The sequence below is a fragment of the Tachypleus tridentatus genome, chromosome 1 (genome assembly GCF_004210375.1).
Source record: "Tachypleus tridentatus isolate NWPU-2018 chromosome 1, ASM421037v1, whole genome shotgun sequence".
In the NCBI taxonomy this organism is placed as follows: Eukaryota; Metazoa; Arthropoda; class Merostomata; order Xiphosura; family Limulidae; genus Tachypleus; species Tachypleus tridentatus.
Window position 1 is genome coordinate 35617080 of NC_134825.1, and position 19831 is coordinate 35636910.

At 32.0% G+C, this 19831-nt stretch overlaps 1 protein-coding gene across 5 annotated transcripts in view; it reads right to left on the reverse strand.

Annotated features, from left to right (window-relative positions):
• LOC143246151 (LIM and senescent cell antigen-like-containing domain protein 1) overlaps positions 1-19831 on the reverse strand; it is a 51940-nt gene that overhangs the window by 1472 nt on the left and 30637 nt on the right. For 4 of the 5 annotated variants that reach the window (XM_076492389.1, XM_076492386.1, XM_076492366.1 and 1 more), the window contains 6 exons: positions 17626-17813; positions 14672-14743; positions 13073-13150; positions 9969-10119; positions 3186-3327; positions 2069-2144 (listed from right to left, as the gene is read on the reverse strand). In XM_076492389.1, coding sequence (XP_076348504.1) covers positions 2069-2144; positions 3186-3327; positions 9969-10119; positions 13073-13150; positions 14672-14743; positions 17626-17813 — 707 coding nt within the window. Of the gene's footprint in view, positions 1-2064; positions 2145-3185; positions 3328-9968; positions 10120-13072; positions 13151-14671; positions 14744-17625; positions 17814-19831 lie in introns of all 5 variants that reach the window. The other variant, XM_076492373.1, reaches the window with a different exon arrangement.

Consider the following 19831-nt stretch of genomic DNA (forward strand, 5'->3'; position numbering starts at 1 on the left):
TAAAACAATGGAGAGATCTCCCCAGTTTAATCATGGTTGTACAACACATTCAACCTGACTATCACCATATCCAGAGGAACTGACATCCAGGAGATGATAGGAAGTTGGACATTAAAATGGGAATACATCTCCTGTCCATCAGCAGGCAGCATTGGGAATGTTAATGTATCACTCAGTGTGGAAGAAAAATGATACCCAGACACACGTGTGAAGACTATCAGAACATCTGAGGAATGATAGGAAGGAGGGTGTGTCGGCCAGTGGTGAAACTGTATATTGGCACAATGCATCATCTAACACCTGTAAATGTACAGACTACTCCATTAGAAGAATTCAGCTGGAACATGATAAATGATCTGCAAAAAAATTTGGGGCACTCAGAATATGAGAAACCAGCAAATGAATTTGATGGCTGTAGGTTCAATACATCAAGCACAGCATCTGAAACAAAGGTCTCTTGATTGAGTGTCTCTTTACTTGGAGATGTACAAGACTGCTGTTGAGTTGTCAGAAGGCACCATCACTGACCATCTTGAAGATCTGTAAGAAAATGAACCAAAACCTGCAAACACTGAGAAGCTTCATGAGATTAATATGAAGAGGAAACTCTTGAGAGAATCCATTGCCACAAAAACCTCCGAAGCATCCAGATAATCACTTCAACTGGAAAGAGAGGCATCTTTACAAAGGTGATTTCATTTGGGGAGGAAGAAGGGAAACATCAGTAGTGTTAAGTTTTTCAATCCAACTAGCAAATGAAGATGGTTTGTAAAGAAGGAGGAAAAGGGCATCCAAGGAATTCCAGACAAGTCTGCATCAGTCCATCAAAGGCAATACAGGTGGGCACAACCAAGAGGGATGAGGGCTTCTAAAGAAGCCCACATCTCTGAAAGGAATAGAGTCTATAGAGCAGTAAAAAAAGGAGGGGAGGATAGATTGAGAACCAGTAGTTCCATAACATGCAAACAAAAGAGATAGAATATCTAGAGCAGTGGGAGAAGAAGGGAAGGACATTCCAACTGGAACTTGAAAGGAAGGAAGAGGCTAGGCACGGTACCAAGTTTAGTAATAGGCTGGAACAAATGGAAGTCTAATGAGGAAAGGAAGGTGTGCAACCATCTTGACTCAACTTGGGTACAAAAAGAGTTGGGAATGCCTCCAAAAATCTTCTGGCATAGAAAATAAACTGTGTGCACAACAATCAATGAAGAAAAAGGCAAAAGTACCTGCAATAAAAGAATGATCTGACCCCAAAAAGGTCCCACTAACAGAAGAATCATGTTTTCAAGGGAATGGCAGATGAGAAGCATGCCATGGTGGAAAACAAGAAAAGGAAGGCTGGAAAAAACCACCAAAGTACAGGGTTTTAACACATAAAAGGATAAACTAGAAGAAATGCTGTGAACCTAAGGAGAAAAAGACAAAATGGTGCTATGCCAAAGCATAGGCTACCAGATTATGTGGAGTCACAACGTACTAACCCCTGAATGCAATTGATCCATAAAACAACCAGCATGAACTCCAATATTTGGTGAGGCAGTTGAAACACTTGATACTAGCCCATTGACATGACACTGAGGAGGGCAATTGAGGAATCAAAGGAAACATGAAATAAAAGTAAGATAAATCATATCTGAAGTGTTAAGTCAACAAGGGGAGACATCTTCCCTGAAGTGAAATAAAACAGTGACGCACAGGTAACAGTAGGAAACAGGCTGTCATTATTCACTTCCACATATTCAGACATATCTTCACATGATAATAGAGGACAATCATCCAGTGACCCAGAACACTGAGCAACTGTAACCAACTCCCAAAGTAGCAAAAGCTTGCCCCGATGCAATTTGAAGCTACAAATATGTCTTTTGACTTATATTTTTTCCATTAAAAAAAATTAAATGGAAAAATAATATGTGTTTAGATTAACATTCAAAATATATAAAATATAACAAAATAATACATGAAAAACGAAGACCAGCAATTAATTAATATTACGTCTAATAAAGAAGCAACTTTCTCCAAGCAAATTATAAACAAAATATACAATAAAAGAACAAAGAATACCTACTTGCTGGGGAACTTCCTGTCACAACCTGAACAAGAAAAGTGGTTGACACACCAGGCTTTTTGGAAAATTTTGATTGCTAAATAAAGAACAGAAAATAATATAAACTGATCAGAATGATTATACACAGTATTCATCAGTTGAAAAGCATTCTTTGAGTAAGCTTTCTTAAAAACTTATATTTTTTTATGTTAAAAGAATTTGTGCACAATTTATAAAAGTATAAGTACCTTGATAAAATTCACATATTTTACTAATAGATAACGTTTTAGCTAAACTAAACCTTTTATATATATATATATATATATTAGCATATATATAGCTTGATAAAAAAGCCAAATATATTTTAAAATTATAATAAATTGGTTAATTAAAAAGTTAAATCAATTGATAAGAATTAAAAACTTTTATGTTCAAACATAAATCTATAAAAAATTCAAATGCTGGTTTCAACATTTTCCTTGTACAAATACACCTATCTATTAGGATATAAACATTAAGTTTAAACTTTCCCTAGTTGCACATGAATGTACAACAATACAAACATTAAGGTTAATATTATCCAGGAGTACAAAAGAATACAATCATTATATTAAAAACCTTTTTCAAGGACAAAATATTCTTTATACATCTTAAATGTAAAAAGTTTAAAACAGGAGTTGAAAAGCTCTAATATAAATATACAAGTGAATATGAAACTGTAGTCTATATAAATTTTATTCCTATAATTCAGTAGAGTTAAAACATATAACAATACTACATTAATAGCCAGATATTAATTATATTATTTATCCAAAACAAATAATCATAGCAATGTTATATTAATTACATACATTTTCTAAAATGAATCACAATGAGATGCTTCATTGTAAATATAATCAACACTGTAACATGATAACTTCTAAACAGTACAATCATTACCTAAAATTATCCATTTATTCTCTCTTCCTTTTACCATCCTAAAAAGACAAGTTTCATTTCTGTTTAATGTTATTGACTATGTAATTCATCCAAAGCAAAATGTGTTTTGCTTTTTTCTTATTCACGTGGTCTATTTCAATACCAAAACTACATAAACTAGTTTTCTTAATGAAAAAAATGCAGCACAAAGTTTACTTACAATCTCCAACTATTACACTGTTGCAGAAAGAACAAAGATTTCCAAACAGTTGATGGTAATGAGTTTCGCAATATGCGACTCCTCGTTTTTCATAGTGGCGGTGCCCTAGAAAGGGTTTCTCACACTTGGCACACACAAAATGCTAAAAATAAGAGAAAAGAGTATAATTTTGTCTTCTAATAATCTTACAATACCTTACTGATTATTTACCATGAATATATCACAAGAAGTTTATTGAACACACTGTTCTTAGTGTGATATTGACATAAAACAACATTTCAATATATGATGATTAAGAAATATGCCAACATATAAATAACCTACATACACCAAACAGATTTATAGAGCGACAAAGCAGGGAAATAACTGGTTCACAAATATGAAGCAAACACTTTTATAACTTGCTAATAATACAATTCTTTAACTTTACCAATTAACATATTTAAAGTAAATAAAAATAATTTTTCACCCCCACAATTTACAAAATTATGAGTAATATCAATCTATGATCAGAACAAATCAGTCTATCCCAGTCACATCTATTACAATATCTAATACTAGTTAATAATACACACTTTACAAGCTATCTTTTCTCCACTTTACATTTGTTTTAATCACCTGATAATTACACAAATAGTGATATTTAACAAGATGCATTAATATACTTAATTTGTTATACACTAATAACGTTTGTGATTTTTCAAGAATAAAGGTGCAAAGTTTTTAAAACAATATATTCATTGAACATTAAGTTTGGGAAATAATCACTGAAATGAATACCAGTTATTTCACAGTTTAATACAGCTATTGATAAATTTATATGGTATGCTAGAATATTTATACCCTTCGTTTAACAAGAAACAGCATAACTTTAAGAGAGTGTCAATTTTGAACATCTTTTACTCTAATAGTTTGGAACTTACACAACTAAAACAGAAATATAAAACTGCTCTATAAATGTCCTCAAATACACATAAGCTTAACTAGTTCACCTTATTTTAACATAATAAAGAGTATTCAAGTGTTGCTGAAATTTTTGTTTAACAAAAGTTATATAGAACCTACTAGAAAAATTCTAAGTGGAATTATTAGACTTACAAATATTTCAATAAATGTTCACCTTTATAAATACCTTTGAAAAAATGATGTATTGCTATCTAATAGCACAATTTAACCACATTTCCTGAAATGTTTTCTTGCTGTGATATGCATCTTTTCTTAACCAAGTTTGAAATATATTTTCATTGAAATTTATTTATCTATAAAATAGAGACAAAATACTAATTCCAATACAGCACTTTTCTCATCTCATAAGATTAGATGTTCTTATTCAGTGCTTTTATTTTATATATGCCCCTGGTTTTCTCTTCCCCCCCTATTGTAATTGGTAGATTCCAACATGTCTCTTATGTACATCATCACCTTTTAACCAACAGGAGCATGATATGCTCATTCATTATTCATAATGATGAAAATTATGATTCTCTTTTTCTTTCTCCTAGGTTTGCTGTTCCTTCCCAATTATAGCCTGAAGATTCCATTAAGCCTTCAGAGATTTTGTATTTAAGGTTTGTGGTATTTTACCTCTTTCCCCTATCTCTTGCTTCCATTGTTTTTCCTTGCTGCATGAACATTATTCTTAGCTATTTTTCATATTTTCTCCCTCTCCTGATATTCATATCCATGCAGCTCACTTATTCTCATCAATATATATATATTACTAGCTCCTTCTCTCCAAGCAGGAGTCGACCACTCCAACTCACCACCTCTTTTCTCTGGTAGCTCAAGTTGGCTGGTTGGTCAAACTGGAGAAATTAGTCCTTCAACGTACCCACCATCTAGTTCATTTAGGAGTATTCTTTGACACCAACATCAGTTGTGCTCTACATTCTCGTTTATGCCTGTGTTCCATTGAACTTTTAGTTCCCCATGTCCACTTAGCTTGGCCATTTTATATTTGCAAGGTTCTTTTGTTTTTGGGAATGCAGACATCGCATTGGTCCCTCTCAGTTGTGCCGATATTCAATCCCTGGAGTGAAAACTTCATGACTGATGGAAACTTGCAAGGGATCCCCTTTAAACCACCATTTACCTTCCTCCTTCCCTAAGAGACAATCTGCAGTAGTGGCTAATTAAAGCCCATATGTCAGTGGGTTTACCATTTCCTTCCCTATATTTGGATATATGTATGTTTATGGACACTTCTCTTCAATGATGGGGCTTGGGCCAATCACTAAAAAAGCTTCGAGCCACTGGTCACTGGATGAATATGTATTGCATCTCAACATTCTCAAACTTCTAGTGCTTTGTTGGGTACTGCATAACTTTCTCTCTTTTGGCCAACACTCTGGTGATGATTCATTTAGACAGCTCTATAGTAGTGGCTTACATCAACCATCAAGGAGTTATCCAATACAGAGGTTTATGTTTTCAGAATTTAGATCTTTTATACTGGACACGTGCACCTCACTTTTGTCTTAAAACAGGTTACATGATGGGTACTTTCAATCTAGTTGTAACTTATTTTTCATGCCCACACAAAATATATTCCATGCAGTGGACATTATATCTGTTTATTTTCAGGGACCTTTGCTTTTATAGGGTTCTCTTCAATTGGATGCACTTTTCACAGGCTTCAAAATCAACTTGGTTCTCTTTTGGTCACCTGCACTGCATCCACAGGCTATGGATGTCAATGCCTACAGCCAGGATCGGTTTCACAAATACCATTATGTGTAGACTCCCATGAAATTTCTTGGATCTTCCTGATTGCACCCTATTGGCCAGTGCAACCATGGTTTCAGAAATTACATCTACTCTCATCACAGCCTGTTCCTCTTCCACTATTTTCCTCTCTTCTTCATCAACCTCATTCCCCATTCTATATTTCAATCTCCCTGTCCTGTGTCTTCATGTCTAGACTTCTGTCAGTCTCTTGACAAAAAAAATCCAGCTTCACACATCAAGTCATCTCCTTTTAAGCTACTTCCATAGAACCATCTTCCATGAAAGTGCATCAGTGCAAGTGAAATTTTCTGCTGACAAGCCTTTGGTGGCACACGTTGCAGAATTTCACATCTGGCTCTTTTAACCATTGGCTTTCAGTCTCCAGTCTCCTTGCTTACTAAATATTGGGTAACCCTCTCCCATACCTTTAATTTTCCAGATACAGTAGTGTTTTTGCTTTCTTGTTCTCACTACGCTGTTGCATTTTTTTCAGAGGCCTCCCAGGTGTCCTACCTTTATAGTTTGAAGCATTACAGTGCCTGACCAGGTATTCTTTATCTTCAAATCGACGGTGTAAGCCACATAAACTCATTCTCTATCGTCCATGGTTTTACGTGTTCATTGTCAAGTTAGGATGTTCCACAAGATTATTTGAAAGTTACCTACCTCACAAGAATTGCTTTATAAACATATCTGTTATGGATGGTATCACCCATGAATTGCATGAGTAAAGCAGAATGAAATTGCTGCCCATCCCTGACATATTTTAAGTGAATAATTTGGTATGGTGTGCTTTATGAAATAAAATTTTATGGTCACCCATTGCACTATCTCTGATGATAACGTTCCTCCAAGCTTTACAATGGATTGTAACCCCCTTCCTCATAAAGTATGGGAGCCCTTGCCACTTTCTAGTTTCAAGCTTCTGGGATGGTGGACCATGTAATCATCCTCCTGAATGAGTTTCACATGAAACAGATTAGAACCATTAAATTGAGTACAAGGTATGGTATTCTACTGGTGTATCTGAGACATGGCCTCCACAGGAATTGATCCTTCTCCTTACTAGTGGATGAGTAAGTTATCACAATACATTGAATTGATCCACATCCTTATAGGATGACATGGCCTCCTGATGCTATTTACCAACTCAATGGAATAAATCTGTCATCTTACTGCTTGATGTGGCATCCATATACTATTTACTCAATCACTGGAGTTGATTCATCACTATCCAAAATGCTATGATCTCCAAATATTATTTTTCACAAACAGTTGTGCTGATCTGCCACCTTACTGGGTGATAAGGCCTCTTGTTGCAGCTTCTATACACACTGGAGTTGATCTATTTCAAATGCAGTTCCCCTCTTTCATTAGGAGCCCTCATCTTACCTTTGTTTGGACATCAGTTTCCAGTGTTGAGGTTTTGGATTTTAATCAACCAATCAAAATATGTCTTCACACAAGTTGTTTTCATCCTCTTGATGCCAAATGACAATTCCTGGATTGATAATGTAGTGATGATCCTTGTGTCATATGAGTAATCGGTGCAGGTCTTAATCCCTGATTCTTAGGTTTGAGGTGTCAGTACCCAGTGAGAAAGTTTCAGATATAGTTGACTTATCAAGCCTTATCTTATGTTCCTAATCACTCTAGACCTCACAATTGCCACCCTTTTGTTTTACAAATTATACATAGACAAAGAGTATACATAACTTAGAAGTGGTGCTGTTCCCCCTTTCCTGAACATCAGATCTATTTCTCTCATTCTTGGGGTATCCTTCATATGCTTTTAGAGGTACTTCTGTCATTCTTTCTAGGTTATCTCGAGTTTGTCTGCTTGTATGTTATGCACAAAGCTACACAATGAGCTATCTGTGCTCTGTCCACTATGAGTATCAAAACCCAGTTTATAGCAATTGGAGTCTGCAGACATACTATTGTACCACTGGGTGGGTGGTAATCTTGTGAAAGAAGGTAAGTACCATGTCAGAAGTTATGATTTTCCTATACTGAAAAGGTACTTCTGATAGGCGCTTACAACTACTCACACTTCCCACCATTTCTCCCTAGTTTTCTGGTGCTCTCACCTTCTGCCAAACTTTGAAGTTAAAGGTTTGGTTGAGAAATGCAGAAGGAGTACTTGTTATGCTCCTATTGGGTAATAGATAACACATGAGGATTTGCATGAGAGTCATGTTGGAATTGGAATTCCAACATGGGGGAGCAGAAGGTTTGTGGCGTGCATAAAGAAAAAGTTTGCGTACAGAGGGCAACATTGAACGAGAACAGCTTATCATGTAAAAAGAAGGTAAGTACATATCAGGAATACATTTTCAGTATAGAAAAATTTTAACTTTTCTATAAACAACCAAACTGTTAATTCATGATAATGAGAAACACACTTGAAGTAAAAATATATTCTAAAGATGGGTGTTATTTATGTTTAAGTCTTCAAATATTTTATGAAAGTATTTACTAAATATCTTTTATGAATCATTATTACCATAGGAGTTTCATGCAGTATTTTAAAAGCCACACCCAAAGACCATAAAACTTTGTTACGGAAACAAAAATTACGTTATTCATTTAATTATTAATACTGTTATAGATAATTCAAGAAAAATCAAATTTTAGCAAAAGATCACCCAAGAACAAAGTTAATATTTTCCTATAGTTCATAACAGAAAACTTTCATCTAAATACTTGATACTAAAACACAATTCATTATTAAGCCATGTGTACCATCTAAGTTTACTAAAAATCACTTATTTCTGTAGTAGTATTTTTCTTTCTTTTTTTTCTATAACTCAGTGATATAATAAATACAAAAATGCTAACTGCATGATGTTATATTTCCAATTAATCATTTTTTCATAAGAAGTGAAAGCTGAAAATGACTAACTACCTCAGACAAAATTACAGATACAATTTAGTTTGGTTAGTTTTATAAAGTATAGTATCATTACATCTCTGCATCACATGAAAAACAAAGTATAAGAACTGTCATTGTACTACACAATTCATTTCAGTTTTGTAGGTTTAACTCTTTAAACTCGTAAGTTTTTTAGCATTCTGCTAGAATTGTTTTCATGATGTCCTAATACTTATCAATATACCTTAGAAAATGTCCAGTCTGTTTATAAAAGACAGATAATAACATGTTTTGGTTTAGTCTTCAGCCAAAGAGATATAAATGTTATCAGACACTTTCACTGTCCAATAGATAAATCAGGATTTTTGGCCAGATGCTGAAAACACATATTTGGGTTTAAAGAATTAAAGATATCAGTATTTTATAGTATATTCTATAAATAACTTAATTTTGTTTTATTTTTAATGTTTTATATCTCCTGTTATTTTAGTAGTTGAATAATTAATTACAATCAGTGTTATTCTTTTTGAACTGTTTACTTCATGTACTGTGTTTACTCTAATTCTAGTCCAATTTTATTGCTATAATCCAATTTGATAGCTGATCTTGATTACTTTAGTTTCTTTCAATCAATACTACTTGATGTATTTATGCATCTTATTTTACATGGCTTATTTCTTGTACCATTTTCTTGTCTTACTACACACCTATTCACTGATTAATCAGTTTTTCCCATCATGTTAACTAACTGTTCAAGTTATGAATAAATTTTAAATCTCCATTTTACACTTTCAATTTTCCCCTTTCATGCCAGTGATCAAACATATGGATCACTTTTTGAAAGTTCTTAAGCCTTATGATCATTTTATGGACTTAAATTTTAATATTTAATGTATATTCTTTCTGCTCTATGAAAAATAAATAAATATATTCTCACATAAGAAAGTAAATATAGAATATTAAACAAATTAAATGTTTACTACATTCAGAAATGTTTGATTGCAATGTTCAAGTGCTAAGGCTTAATGATCAGCTTAAAAATTGAGTAAAAATTAGAATATTGCTGAGCAAGTTAGAAAAGACATAAAGCATTAGATGGAAGTTTTGATGATGTTCTCATTACAAATACTGAAAGATAAAAGAAAATTAAAATTTCAACACTAAAATTATGACAAACATACTTCAGTATGCCATTGTTTACCCAGAGCATGTACAACTCGTTCTTCTATTGGTCGATGACAGGCTCCACATATGGGTATCCCCATGTTGTCATGGCAGCGCAAACAAAATAGCTCCTTATTCACCATTCGGGCATCAGATGTCAACTCTTTACTAATATTTAAGGTAATAAGATGCAATAGAAAAATTATTTTAACTACAGTAATTATTTTAATTGATTAACAAATGAATACTTCTAATTTAAAAATACTGGTATCATAAAATATTGAATTATTTAAAAGTAGTTGTGAAGATAAATTATTGCAAATATCAAAGAACATTTACCTGCTACTACACATAACAGCAACAAAACTTATCTACTGATTATGTTGCAATTTCATTCATAGTAATTCTTACATTTTAAAAAATAAAATTAATTTCAACCAGGTACTTACTTCTGAAATACTGTTTTTCCTTGTTTAATTGTTCTCACTCTAACAACAACAAACATGATTTTTCATACTTAAAGTCCTTAATGCATTACATTCTATCCAAAGTTCTCCACCATCTTACCTTTCATATGACTAACAGAAAATGCATAAGTGGCAGCTATATTAGCCCTGCTTTCCAGTCACAAGCCAGATTTCTATGTCTATAATTATTATGACATAATGTATTTCTTGGATATGTACTTTATTGAAATTCATTTTCATTCCAAAAGTTTAAACTTCAAACCAGGAAAAATGACCTCTGAAATACTGCGCAATAGATAAGAGAACCAGACAGTGTCATAATAAAGACAACTGAATCACCAGGTAGCAAGCTCTAAGAAAGGAATGTTAACATACCTTGACAACATCATCCTTAAGCGTTGTGATCAAATAGAACTTCAAGAGGACTGTGAAGTAAAACAACAGGAACTGGACTGAACTGATGTAACATTTTTTTCATAGTAGAAAAAGAATTTGTTCCTTGTGATAAAAAACAACAACAACAGGGTAAACGATGGCTGAATTAGCCAAAGTGGAATGAAGAAACCCTGATACTTTATAGAACTAATTTATTGGCTAGTACTAATGGAAAACAAAAACGGGATAAACATTAAGGTAGAGATTTCCCAAAGTCTGAAGCAAGATTTTTAATGACAATGAAGCTAGATCTGAGAATGAAGACCAGTAGAAAAGAAGATCATTTGGATAAAGCTGAAAAGGCATCAATCAATGAACAAATCAGACATTCACATAAACATTGAAAAACCATAGTAGAACATTCATCCTGAGGAAAAAAGCCAACAAATTCAGGAAAGAAATTTGTTGAATGGAACCAAAAAATAAGTGTAGCGATAAAAAAAACAAAAGTTGCGAGAATAATTATATCCTGATTGCTTAAATTTGGAACTGTCTGCGTGAGCCAATACAGTGTGATGATGTAGAAGTGGTAGCAACACTAGGAGTGCTTGATGATCCACACATGTTTCCAATAAGCTGATGCAAAACATGGCTTCCTGTGGAGTCCAGGTACTAGAAAAATATTGATCCCCTAACACACCACCTGAAGTTGTGAGAGAATGCTCTGTTAAAAGATGAATATTGATAGGGGAAAAAAGAAAAGGAATAACCATGGAAATAAATATTTTGTGAAATAATGTATTTGTAATCATTCTCCACTGGAAAGGTTGTGCATGTAAATAAGGCTCAAGAGAATAAGTAGAAGTCCACACAAAGCTATAAGACTTCAAGTGCCACAAGTGATGATTAGAGAGTTATCTGAACCATGCTGATACAAAACCCTAACACTGAGATTTGGCTTTGTGAATGATCCACCCAAGGGAAGTAGCCAACTCAGTATGTGTTAGAGATTCAATGGATGGTAGTACAAGAATAAATCATTCATCCATATAAAAGTGATAGCTGATGCTGATTGAATGAAGATAAATGGCTTTGATTACTGATCCAAAAATTCATAAAGTCAAAGCCAGTACAACTGATTAATGGCAGTGAACTGAAAAATCACCCATCAATGACAAACACATTAAAAATGGTGAGCTAATGGATAATTAAAGATATAAAAATAAAATACTAAATATATTTGTCTTGCCATTCAATGTCTGTATTGAAGAAACTTTCACAACATTCTCTCATTCCCATTTTCAAATGAGGAACAGCTGCAAAAATATTTGAGTAAAATCCCAAAAATCCATGAAAGAAGAATAAATATTGGCTTTAAAAAGAAAAGAAAAAGAGATACAAAATTCCTGGTACAAAACTTGTAGATAGAATCTTAAGGAAGCAAAAACGATAAAGGGAGAAAAGAAGGAAGATGACCACAAAGGAAAAGACCACACTTAAGAACTTGTTTAATCAAAGGAACATAAAGCCAAGGGTCTCAGTATTGAATTAAAGCTCCTAGAAGACCCAAAACAATACAGCTGGAAGGTACAGCTGAAAAATGTCAATGAGTGATTTAAAAAGAACCATTTTGCTTGGTAATCTAAAATAGGTAAAAGAAAGAAGTAGAACTGGTGAATATATAATACTTAAACACAAATAAGGCAAAGCATGTATGCAAATATTGTTTATTGAATGCCTCACAGAAGGACAAAACTCAATATTGTATACAAGATCAAAACTTGAGTCAGCTCTTGGGGGCTTTTCTCTTACTTATAAAGGTAATTTAAATGAAATTCTTCTGAAGCATAACAATGGAAGTAGGAAGACCTTTCAAAGGCTGTTCAAAATGCGGGGGAGACAAGTGCCTTTTAATACTTCCTGATGGGCTAGAGTGTCAAAACAACTTAAAAGCCACTTAGCAGATAGTAAACAAAAACAAGAAACAGGAAAGACTGCTTATTAAAAATATAGATCCTCATCAGTGATGTTTTCTAAGATTACTGTAATACACCTGAAAAAAACAGAGTGGTTAAGGAGCTACTTTACGGGTATGATAGTTTAATATGTGATACAGGTGGTTCATCAAATTAAAAAATTGTCTATTTACAAAATAAATTAGTATTATAACATTAATCTTCTATCTCAACAGAGTATGAATGACTATTTCCTGAAAAACAGAATTCTGTTATGCAGATGGTTAAGCAAAAAAAAAATCAAAGAAAGTATTTTCATCTTACCTACATTTTGAGCAATTAAAGTGATAAGGATGATATGTTTCTCCAGATATTCTTAGTGGAAGTTCATCTATTATACCACTGCACAAAAATAATGCAATAGACTAGAATATATAAATTCTATCAAAAAAAGTATTACTTTTAAAGTTTAACACAACTCCAAAAAAAATTGATTATTCAAGATTCAATTTAAAATACATTAGAGTCAAAATGTTTAAATTTGTTTCACAAATATACTTAAACATTTAATAAAATTATATGCATTATATTTAAACGTATATGAATCAGATGATACATTGTTGTTAAGTTCAAAGCTGCTGAAAGGCCATTTCTGCTGTGTCTTCTACATGGACCAAACCCTGGATATTAATATATAAAACAAGCCAGATAACTCAGTTAAATGCACACGCTATAATTTTTGGATTTAATTTACAAAAAAGGACTATTATTCATCATACTAAAGATAGTTACTACTCCACAAATCAATTTATTTTGCAATAGTAACTTAATCATAAATACTGGCTTCATATTCATCTAATAACATACCTTTATATGTATTAATACAGAAAGTGAAATGATAAAAACTTCATCTACCACTGAATCACTGTGGATGGATATATAACACATAAAAATTCTAGAAAGAAATTCAAGTGTAATTAAGCAGTGTAGCCCATTTATATAAATCTAATTGAACAAAATATTTCAAGTTGTATTATCAATTCACAATAGAAAACCATATTGCAAGACAGTTGTATTGATATAAACCTGTAGGTGTTTTAGGCTTATTTGTTTTATTGAAATGTTACATATTTGTATGATCAAAATGTCTAGGAGATAATTTAATTTTTTGTTTGTTTGTTGTTAAGCACAAAGCTATCTGTACTATGTCCATTGCAAGTACTGAAACCTAAATTGTAATACTATAAACTTTAAGACTTGTCACTGAATCATAGGATAAAACAAATAGCTATATGTTTTAAAAGAGGATCTGAGGTCAATTGTTTTTTGGTGAATCTTAATGTGCATGCAGTCTAATTAAAAATTTTGGTTAAAACAGTTGAATCATAATAATTTGTTTAATTGTAGCTAAGCATAAAGCTTGTGTTCACCACTAATATTAAAATTCAGTTTTTAGCATTATAAGCCTGCATATTTACTTCCACACCACTGAGGAATAAATCAGATCAAAATACACAAATATGGTTAATCAGCAAATGGTGGAATATATTATGTGTAAAAAAAAAGTATATGGTCATTTATAAAAAAAGAGCATACATTATAGTTCAAAAAATATTGTGTTACTCTATATTTTTCAATGTATAATTCTCTACAAGTGGGTTTTTCTCATCATCACGGATTGTGTTAAACTCTAAACCCTGACATGCACTTTCTTAAATCTTCTAATGATTTTTTAAAACTTTTTATTTTTAGTTGATTCATGTGCAATTTAACAACCTTCAAAAACGAAAACTGTACAGTGCAAAATATATTCCAAAAATATTTTAAAATTAAAAAGGTCCATAAAAATTATCCTAATGGTAATAATAAAAATAAAGAAACATCTGTTTCGTATTCAAATTTTAAATAAATATATCTACTTACTGACACTTGACACAAATATTCTTTCCTACAGCAGCTCCTTTCTCTTTGGCATTACAGTTAAAACACAAAGCTCTGTGAAACAGGAAAAATAAAACTTCAATACACATAATAATAACAAAAATAACATATTTTCCATAATGTGCAAAATATTAAATTAATATAATGTTATTTTTGAACAATAAATACTAAATCAAGTAAATTACAAGATATATCAAAACATTCAAAAAATAAAGTAGCTCAATATCCAAACAAATGAACTAATTTTATATAAAATCTAATTATATAATTTAATATAATTTGTACTAAGAACTCCTAAAGATGGAAGAATTGTCTCATTTCCTGTCATACCTAAAACACAGTAATTTAGAGAAAAAAAATGAATTTATAAAATTTAAAACAGTCAATATTACATGTACCTATCATTGGTGTGTATTATCTGTTTGCTTTACTTTCCATAAAACCATTTATTTTAATGTTTTCACCTTTGCAGAAATCTGAAACAAATTTAATATTTCTACATATATTTTAAACAGAGAAATATTAATAGACTGGCCTATGCGATGAACCTCAACATATTCATTTTTTGGTGAGAACTTAAATATTTCACTTTCCTTTAAATTTCTGATTATCTGAATTATATCTTTTGTTGAAGGAATATAAAGACATACAAAGGTAATCAGTCAATCCAAAATAGTTTACAAAGATGGTTGATTTAACTTTCACTTACTACAATATTTATTTTGGTAACCCTGTTGGCAACTATTATGTGGAACTAACTTCATGAGTAAGCACTGTTCATTTGATTAATATCAATCATTTAAGTTTTGTTTGTATCATGTTGTAATAAGATGCTTTTTGTTCCCATATTGATATTTTAAACTTTTTAGTGTACTGGTACTTGTATGTTTTCTTGCATATGAATACTCCAAAGTATACGTCCAACATGCTTCTTTTGACAGTTAACTGTGCTTCCCAGTGAGCTACTTATAATGCATCAAGCACAAGTAAGTGTTATTGCTTTCCTACATACTGAAAATAGTATACAACATTTAAATACATCTGGCACAGTAATACAAGATAAGTGCAGATACTCAGTATTGTGTGAAGACTTGTTCAGTATATTTTCATCACTGTATTTTACAGGTCTAGCTAAACCAGTGCACACACACTTATAACATGTCTAGCCTGAAATGATGCAAAGTTGTAGTTGAATTTTTCTGGGAAAAGAACCCTGTTCAGTAAATAAATATAAATTGATTAAAAATGCTTTACTTACTTGTAGGTTTTTAACAAATATCATATGCTATTGTATGATAATATCATATGTGCCAAACAATCATAAACTTTAATACTTAAAAAAAACATTCTCTCTTCTTCACTTTATATTTTGAGTATTGAAAGGATGGGGTGGATTACACTGGAAACAGTAACCCCAGACTTTTTTTTCTGTTGGATATTATTATAGGTGTCATGTGTATACTATATCACTTTTTATTTTGCTTTCACCTCATTCTGGTCCCAAATCCTGCCCGCCCAAGATTTAAGTAATCTTATCCAGTATGATAACTATTGATTTCAGATCTGAGTTCAACTAATCCCTCAATTACTTTACAGAAAAACTATGATAAAATATTCTTAAAAAGGCTTTTACACACAAAAAAAACAACCTCAGCTTAAAACTGTATAACAAGGTGCATGAAGTTAGATTTTTTTGAGTTGTCAGATGACTCACTAAGACTTTAAAGAAATTAAACTTAGTTTACTGCTCATACAGGGTGCTTGGAAAGTCACTGTGCACTTATATATTTATTAACAGACATTTTTCAATATAGAATACAGGAGGTAAATATGAATAACAATTATAAACAATGTTGAAAGTGACCCCTGTTGGCATCAATACAGGCTTGGATCCTTCGTATTTTGTTTCTAAACACCACTATCAGTTGCTGGCTTGAAATAGACTGAATGAATGCTGTTATTGCTGCTGTCAAAACTGCACAGTGACTTTCCAAACACCCTGTATTAAAACAACATTAAAAATGTCAACACATCTGCATAACAGACAAAATTTCTGTCTCTTTAGTATTCACATAAGTTGTTTTGCAACATATGCAGATAAAATTCTAAATCGATCAGTACTATAAAACTTTCCAACTACAATCCAGTAAACTTGAATAATGAAAACTTAAGTCCAGTAACTCATAAGTGATATGTGAAATGAGTGTCCTGAGTTAACAATGGCTATGCATACTAAACTCTTATCTTACCTAACTGAAAACTCCAATAACCTGACTGTATTTATAAATACTTAACATTTTAAATTTTTCTAATTGGTTTTTTCTATTATGTAGCAACAACATTTTCTACAGGTTTCTTGTTTAATGAACTTTTAATAGCATAGATAGGTATTGTTTGGGTTCATGAATCATAAAGCAAGTAATCATGTCTACTATACCAACAAAGAACACACAATTAAATAAAAACAATATTTAATCACTTAGTAATACAATATTTTTAAATGTTCTTTGATAGATTTCAAAGACAGTGGATGTTGATCAACAGCATTACTTTTGGGTGGATGGATTTTTTAAAGTGATCACAAAATAACTGTATGTCACTACATTCAGTTATGCCACTCCATGGTTTTACATTATACTCTAACAATTAATCTTTGGAGCTTTACAACAGTAAGTTATTTATACTGAACTGAATATTGGTGGTTAAACTGTACTATTTTATACCATTCTGGTATTATTTACAATGTACAGAAAATATTAACAACAATGCAAAATTCAGTAAAGTATAAAGTATTTAAGTTAGAAAATAAAGTATTTCAATAACCCAGCTAACTGGACAATTCATTATTTTGAGTAAACAAAAATACTCTACATAAAAATACACACATATAATCCAAATAATACCATCACAAAATAAAAACAAACAAAATGACACACCTTCCTGCATTATTGAAGAACCCTTTGTCAGCTAGTTGAGCCCAACATAATTGGCAAAGGAAACAATGGGGATGCCAATTATTTTTCAAAGCTTTGATCACTCGTCCAGTTATAAATTCTTTGCATCTTCCACAACATGGAGCATAAAGAACTTGAAAATCATATTCACAGTATTTCCTCTGTTCAAACTGATAAAAGGTTTTATGATAATTACTCATAATCTCTCAGTAGTTTTAAATTTTAAAGAAAAACATCTATAAATATAGAAAAACCTAGAATGACTGTTTGTTTGGTAGATATGGGTATGGAATTACAAATCCAGCATTTTAAACTTGAATCAGTTCCATTTTCTTATTTTGAACTTATTTTACAAAACTCGGCTCGTATATTTATATTTTTTAATTTAAAATTTTTCTTTTGGAACCTTTATCTGAAAAGCATTTCTTTAAAATGTTATGAGTGATGTAATTTTTCTGCAGAAAAGAGGAAAAAAATACTTAAAACCATGAAGTCATGATGTTACAAAAACACATAAGTTCAAGAAGTTTCAAGATAAATGACTAAAAACCCTAAAACCAACCTTCAGAAGGTAGACCTTTATCATCAGGATTGTGCCCATTAGCCATTCCCAGTTTGCCTCTGAAGAAGAAAGGTCCACCTTTTGAAACTGCTTGGGTTATGTGGTTTTTATTCACTAAAACTATAAAGTGTTACTGACCAAAACTGTACCTATTTAATATTGCTATGGGGTTTAAAGATAATTATACTTCCATAATTTAAAGTAAAATATATATTTTGATAATTATATGATATTATACTGTACATAAGATTTATAAATTTTTCACAAAATAAAGCTTTAAACTATGTCCATTTATCAACGGCCATAGTCCATGATTGAAAAGTTAAATGATGACTACTGCAACTCACCTCAAAAAACATAACCTACAATTTTTTAAAAGTTCCATTGGCTGAATTTCTTGTTTCTTAGGTGGGAATGATCTACTGGACTGTACCATTAACCTATTTTGCTAACGATGCATTCATGATATGACTTAAATCTTTCATCCTCTCTCTGGATTTCATTCTGAGGTATGTTCGTTTCTTTATATTCTGCCCTTTGTTCTTTATGATTTTTCTTTTTATCATTCCACATTTCTTAATTTATGTAGTATTTTCTCCTTGCTTGTTATTGTTAATAGGATTTATGTGGCTTCCTTTCTCATGCTCAAATTCCTTGACTCCTTTTCTTTATGCTTTTCTTAGCTATTCTTACCCTTTGTTTTTTTATTCTGCCCATCCTTTTTTGACTCTTCACATTCCTTGCTCTTCACTTCAACTCATTCGTGACCTCTCATGTATTTGTTGGTTTCAGGAGGCCTTCACTTGCCATATTCACAACCCTATGCTGATATTCCTTTTCAATGGCATTTTATATCTTTCAACCCATTCTCAGATGTTTCCTTTCAACTACCTCCCTTCTTTTATAATGGCTACAGAGTTGGGAAACTTGTATTGGGGTATAAACCTTTTCTCCTACTCAATCAGAGTTGAGTACTTTTGGACATTTTCATTCTCTCTTATTTCAGCAGAGTTTGGCTAATTATCTTTGCCTACAAACTACAGCATATCTAGTAACCACATTTTCCATTTCCAATACTCTTCCTGCATGAAAGGTTCTTTAGCTTTTATAGACTCTGGGTTTCTTAAAAACTCCTCAATACTTTTGAGATGCCCTCATTTATCACCTCCAGTGAATGTTGTGGATCTTCTTTTTTTCCCTTTGTCATCTTTTGTGAGCATCTCCTCAAGGACTTAACATGGTGATTCCATGTCCATACTACTTCCTATGCTTCCTTACCATTTCTCCAACTATATCTCTACCTTTTTTGTTCCTTCTCTTTTTAACTGAGGTATATTTTTCAGTGATGGCAGGACTTCCAACATTTGCATGCAAGACATCACTTCATGTCAATGTGCCAAACTTTCTCATTCTTCATAAGTTATATTCCTATTCTTACAAGTGTTTCATTTAGTCATGTTTCACTTACTCTATTTCAGTCTTTCCTTGTTCCAATCATCCTTAAGGCTCTTGTTCCAGGGTGTTTTGTTCCTGGGCAATAAATAGCAATACACATCTGAGCCCATTAACATCACTTACCAGGAGTTTTAATCATGGTGGTAGTTTGCCTCTCTCGACCAGACTTCT